Source organism: Mya arenaria, chromosome 15 (genome assembly GCF_026914265.1).
Source record: "Mya arenaria isolate MELC-2E11 chromosome 15, ASM2691426v1".
Classification (NCBI taxonomy): Eukaryota; Metazoa; Mollusca; class Bivalvia; order Myida; family Myidae; genus Mya; species Mya arenaria.
This window is the reverse complement of record NC_069136.1, coordinates 25508975-25515528: the sequence shown is the minus strand read 5'-3', so window position 1 is coordinate 25515528 and position 6554 is coordinate 25508975. Positions and strand designations below refer to the sequence as shown.

Sequence of the window (6554 nt, the reverse complement as noted above, 5' to 3'; positions counted from 1 at the left end):
CTTTGTTTACATCGTCTGCATAACTTCTACAACGTCCGCGCATTTTTGTTACTATTTTTAACGCTGGGAAACTACAGAATATCTATATTTAGAACCGCGTGCTTGGTGACGAATCTGAGAGTGGTTCTAAGAGAGGATCTTAGAATAAGACTTAGATTTCGATCTTAGTTTACATTTTCAATCTAAGGACCGATTTAAGATTTTAAATTAAGATAAGGATGAATCTAAGAGAAAATCTTAGATAGGTATTGAATAAGACAGACTCAATATAACTTTAGGTTTGACAAATTTCGAATCCCAAAGGAAAGTCAGTGCCATGTCGGGGTACAAATCTGACAGGAGGTTAGGTTCATCATTCTTGGACGATCAAGCGAGCTGAAACATGCGATTTCAGAGGCACTGATGCAAAACGACAAGGTTAATACTCTAGCAAATGTTCAGAGACACAAGGGGGATGGGGGTGGGGGCAGATTGACGCATCTGTTACCAGATTAGCAAAAAATAACGCAGAACAAGTTGGTTCCTTGTGTAATAAAGGAATGTCGCAGGCTAGATTTTCTGCAGAAACCACCTCTTCGGAAAAAAGAACCAATGTAGCTCCAAAAGAAAGAGAATCTTCTAAATTCAAAAAATCAAGATTATCTGGCAAAACTTGCAAAGGAAATAGTGCTATGTCAGAATGTAATGGTTTTATTTACCGTGAACTAGTATTGGTTCCAAGAAAGAGTTTTGGTGCTTCAGGCAAGTGCAAGGAATATCATGCAATGTCAGATCAAAACAAAAGGTTATCTTATGCTGTTGGGAATGATCGTATCCGCAATGCAAGGTTGTTCATGCGGCCAATCGAGCTTCATTTACTAGCAGTCCTATCAGAATGTCAAAAAGTTCAAAAGACATCTTACTTCTTTGCGCAGAGGCATTGTAGTTGATGGTTTCAGGAAGCACACATTTTAAAATGGTTACAACATTTTTAGGAACCATTCAACACTAGAGTAATCACAGATCCAAGTGCATGGGCCTGGGTGGTTACATGAGCATTTTTACAATCAAGGCCGTTAGTCGCAATTAAAGTCTTAAAACTCATACATCTGTTAGAAATGGAAACTGTTTTTACCTTGAACAATTTACTTCCACATGTCGGGAACAGAAATGAGTTGATAAGATCGGGCAATACTATAGTTGTGCAATACATCAACAGAGATGGGGGTACGAGCTCTATTCCTCTTTGTAACATGACTTAGGATCTATGGATTTTTGCAATGCAGAACAACATGTATCTGAAAGCAGCGCATGTAAAGGGTTCAGCATGTCTTGGCGGACTGTTTGATATTTATGCAAAAAGCTGCAGAAACAAGCTCAGTAGCAAAAAGTTTAAATATAAACCCGGTTTAATGGCACTCGGTAAACGCCAAATACATATAACATAAAATCGTTCAGTGGTCAAGGAGACGTATTGGTTTCTTAACAAAACAATAGGGCAGAATGTGTTTAGACAGTGTAGTGTTAGACTTAATTAAGACTTCGCATAGTTTTCACATAAACATTTATATGTGTCAGCACAGAACAGGAAAACAACTGTTTTTTCATTGACTCCGCACAATCCAGCATACCACACACTTGCATTGTTTAAGAAGACTACATGATAAATATCACTGTTCTTTGAAATAACATTCAGTTAAGTCCGTTATAATCCATATGTCCCGTTATCAAATTTTTAGAAGGTTAAAAATAATAATCATTTACATCGGTATCAAAATAATATCAATATATTCTATTTACATTCAACTTATACATGGTAGACTTTCAATTATTATTAAGTCAAGTTCAAAGCGTTTGTTGTTGTTGAATAGCGAATACATTCGAAAAATAAAAGCCTCTTTCCGACCTATAGTATCCCAAAGTACAAGCTCTTACCTGAGTGCACTGTTTCAGTTCTATTTACACCATTAAATTATTTATACCATATCTGACCGCACGCCATGTTTCGATGATTAGATTTATTCCAGAGTTCAGCGGGATGTAAAATATAATATTGTTTTAATATATATAATTAATTACTTTTTTACATAGTGATAACAAAAGGACAGTGATGGGAAACAAATAACCACCTAATTATATAGTACTTAATACAGTGTTCAGAGTGGAGCATTCTGCTATATTATGGTGAATATGTATGTTAACACATGCTGTGCATGAGATAAGTTTATTTAATACTGTAATAATTGACCTTCAAGTGGGCTTCACATTATTGCATGTACATTTTATGTATTTAAAAGTACAGTTTAGAGTACAGCTTTTACATAAACGGTAAGTTTAAGTGTTTTTTTCTCTATTTTTTTGTTGAGGTGTATGCTCATGGAAACTTATTACCCGTCTCATTTTGAACTGCTTGTTTATCTGGAGTAATTCATCAATGTAAATCTAAGATGAGTGTATATATAAAAACGAACTATAAATTTTGTATTTCAAGTTAGGAGTTTCAAGAATAAAAATACCGACCTGACGTGTACATAAATGTCCCCCTCCCTCCTGCACACTGAGGTTAATTTCGCTGGCATATTGAAACGCAAAAACATGGAACTGACTTTCACATGGGCAACACTGGAAGTATGAGCTACTAGGTCTGATGGGTAAAGGCTTTAAGGTTCGGTGAAAGCGCATTAAAGAGTAGAACGAAACCATAGAATCCATAATGTAAATTGAAAAATAAAGTTTACAATTTTCGTCGTTTTCAGGAAAGGGTTTCTAAAATTTAAGGACATATATTATTTAAGAGGCTTATTTGTAAATATACACATCCCATCCATTGTAGTCCCTTACAATATATAGATTCTTTTATCAAGTGTTTAAGGAAAATAATAATCATATGCATTGATGTCAAAATAACATCAATAGATTCCATAAACATTCAATTTATACATGGCAGATTTTTCAAATTTTATTTCGCTAAATTGTTTGATGTTATTGAATAGTAAATATACTCAAAAGGTAAAAGCCTCGCAAACTTATCCCGACCTACAGTAGTCCAAGTACAAACTCTAACCAGAGTCTGAATCTGGCAAATCAAAGAACTTTGCCATGGAGTCCATCTTTTGTCAAATTCTCGCTCTCTTCATACATGAATATCATTTCCCCACCCTCCACTCCATTGCTGCATGCCATTTTCCTCTTCCTATCTGCATAATCTCCCATTTCTTCCTGTTTTTGTATCCGTCTTGCCATCCTTCACTGAAGAGTTCAATTCCATGTTGGCTTGCCAACGACCTCTCCCACGACCCCGGCACCAGCCTCCATCCCTACCATGATTCAAAGAGTTGTCCCTGCCCCTCATTTTTCTGCAGTAATGGACTGGTTTTGATTTGGTTATTCGGATAGTTGATGGATTATAATAAAACCTTTATCTTTAACACCGAACATTTTCTTTTTACTGTTTAAAGTAATAAAAAATTCAGGTCCGCACACCCTTAACAAAACAGGGCTTGTAGAGCTTCAATTATGAAATGCTATTGGGTTCAGACTGAGTTCACTGTTTCAGTACTATTTACACCATACAACTAATTATACAATATCTGACCTCATGCCATGTTTCTGTGATGAGATTCAGATTCAGCTCAACGGGATCCAAAACATAATATTGTTTATACAGTACTTTTTTAAAGTACTATTACTTTTTTACATAACGATAAAACAAGAGGACAGTGATGAGAAACTATAGCTCACCTGATTCCGTACAGAACCACACCTTAACCAATCGGAACATTTCGACTATCCCCACCATACGACGAAGAGAAATGGCCGATGTGCTCCGATTACACACTAACGTTTCCGTATGACTATCATGCTGATGTAGATGCACAGTGATCCGTCAGAAGCAAAGGTTATATGCTTAGAATGAAAATACTGCTGTAGCATTTCCGGTTTGATTGCGAAGTCATTTGTTGTTGATAGAAACAATGCGCCCCTAACAAATGGACAACCCTGATCCAAAGATCATGATCTGAAGAAGCTTTGAATTGTACAGGTAAAAGGTAAACAATTATTTTTAAACGTGCACGGCATAAAGTATCAGATAAGTGGTTTTCAAAAAGATGCGATAGAAGTGAAGTTGTGTGCATATAATTATTATATTTCCATTAATATCATTGTGACTCGGCGCCTAAACCGTTTTATGAAGTCCATTGCATGTATATATAGCGGGTTTCCAGTTATAACATAGGTTTGCAGGTGAACAATTCTACCAAACTTTGTGCTCAGGTGAGCTGATCTGTTTGCGTCATAGAAGTATATAAAATTGCGAGGCCAGACCATTTTGTTGTCTTTGCGCTTGAAATACTAGACGTCTAGTATAATTTACATCACTATTTAAGTAAAACTGGAAACAAATCGGAAATACATTTTCAACTTTTGATGATAATGGCATCGAACAACACAACGCAAACAGCAATGGTACTGCTTAAAGATGGATATGACGTTCCCGTTTACGGACTGGCAAACGGCATGTTCTACTATGTCCATGTACCTGCTATTGTTTGTCTTACGGTGAGTCTTCTATGCGGATTGGCCACGATCATTTCCTCGTTTTGGAGTCACAAACCTGGCGGATTTTATACCAGATGGAAGAAGGGCGAACGACTTGTAATTTACATGTCGATTTGTGATATGTTGTTCAACACATCACATGTGATGGACCATCTGCAGATACTGATCACCAAAACGCACGTCAGACCCAAGGAACTTTGCACACTGTATGGGTTCATTATGACCGTTTTCGTGGTTGCTCAGATTCTGATGGTCAACGTTGTAGCAATTAACGTGTTCGCAATGATGTTCTTCAACATCAACATCTCCTTTGGCAAGTTTGATGGCGGCTTGCTGCTGTGGGCGTTTGGTGTTCCATTCGTTGGTGCTTTGATTGCAGCCATGCTTAATCAGTTCGGACCAATGGGCGTTGGGTAAGTAATAGTATTGTTTCAAGTCAGTACACATTAAAAGTCAAACATTTTGTTCCGGATTAACATTTATAATGGCGATTTGAAATCAACTGTCATAAATTAATTATACATGCCGAAATGATATTACAATTAGAATAACTGTGCAGTCACCGCCAGTCAGGGTTGTAGCTTCCTCTAGGCTGTGAAGGCTTAATTTATAAGTGACGCTAGGATGAAATATGACGTCGACTGCGAACTTGAGTTTCAATATCTCGAAAATATTCAGAAAAACAGGCTGAAGTATCTATTTTATTTACTCTAAAAGTAAATAAGTCAGCATTCAAATAGTTTATCGTCAATATTAAAATGAAAATAATGTATACCCATAAACAACAAAACATTATTTACCAAGATACAGGACTACAAAACAAACTCATAAAACGTGTAATTAAGTTAAAGAATCTTTAACAAATATTTAAACATAGCTATGATTGCCTGCTTTTGAGGCACGAGACCTCGCAAAATGAGAACGTCACTTTTACCTCCACATCCTCAATTTGGGAACACAGTGGGCGACCCTTTCTATACAATTATGTTTCAATATGATGTATAGAAATTATAGAGAAATTTATTCCTTTTAAATTATATAAGATTTAACAAATTATAGCAAACTGTTATCAATAAAAGTGTATTCTAATTTAGTTCTTAATGAAATACATGTGGAGGGTTAAGAAAGTATACGTTATTTTGGATTAAACATTGTGACAAATGATATCAATTAAAGTGTGTTCTAAAATAAGTTGCTTGGACTACATTAAGTATTGCAAACTTCATTTGGACTCTTTTTCAGTTGCATTTTCGACGCTGTAAATGGCCAGATTGCAAATTTGGTCCTGACTACGATCCCAATGCCAACAATCATGGCCATCAACGTTCTGCTCTACATCCTGACGTTCATCAAGATCCGTACTGATGTGAGGGCCATGAAGCAAAGCCTTGGCAATATGGCGTCAACAGCTGGTGGGCATATCAGGGCTGCCCGCAAAATGTCTATGTTCCTTGTGGCCTTTTTTGTCCAATGGTTTTGCTTTGCTCTGTTCGGCGCCTGGTCAATGTTTGTAGATAATCCAGCAGATATACCGGAAATTCTCAACTTCATCGGTGTAATATTTACCAACCTGGGGGGTGTAATGAATCTGATTGTTTATCTTCTGGTATTTAAGAAAAAAAGGCCTAGGGCAAAAACAGATATGACGACCAACAAGGCTCCCAGAGTACTACGCCCGGCTTCTGCTCCGAGTACCAGCGACATCAACAATTCATCTACTGAGGAGTACGCCTTTAACTAACAAAAACTGGGATAGTATTCAGTATTCAACTTAAGCTTATCTTATGATCATGCATCGTTGACTTCATTCACTCTATTGATCAGTTATTAATAACAAAATATCCGATAAGCTATATCGTTCTTAAGATCCGAGAAAGATTGAATACCAGCCTTGTCGTTAACAAAAATTGACCCCATGATGCTCGTTTACTTACGGCTCATTACAGTAACTTAGTCGAATAATCTGAAATCTGTTAAACGTTACAAATGACAACAAGTTTGTTTGGTTTTATTTC

At 36.5% G+C, this 6554-nt stretch overlaps 1 protein-coding gene across 1 annotated transcript; it reads left to right on the top strand.

Annotated features, from left to right (window-relative positions):
* Positions 1 to 4443: 4443 nt before the first annotated feature.
* Positions 4444 to 6280, top strand: LOC128219235 (uncharacterized). Its single transcript, XM_052927047.1, has 3 exons — positions 4444 to 4539; positions 4783 to 4952; positions 5782 to 6280. Exons 1-3 carry the CDS (start codon positions 4444 to 4446, stop codon positions 6278 to 6280), a joined length of 765 nt encoding a protein of 254 aa, XP_052783007.1.
* Positions 6281 to 6554: the final 274 nt, after the last annotated feature.

Bases quoted from the DNA above. Each gene is read 5' to 3' on its own strand.
- LOC128219235 (XM_052927047.1), top strand. From the start codon at position 4,444: ATGGTACTGCTTAAAGATGGATATGACGTTCCCGTTTACGGACTGGCA. The intron at 4,540-4,782 runs GTGAGTCTTCTA...GTGGTTGCTCAG, and splicing joins CTGCTATTGTTTGTCTTACG to ATTCTGATGGTCAACGTTGT. The intron at 4,953-5,781 runs GTAAGTAATAGT...ACTCTTTTTCAG, and splicing joins TTCGGACCAATGGGCGTTGG to TTGCATTTTCGACGCTGTAA.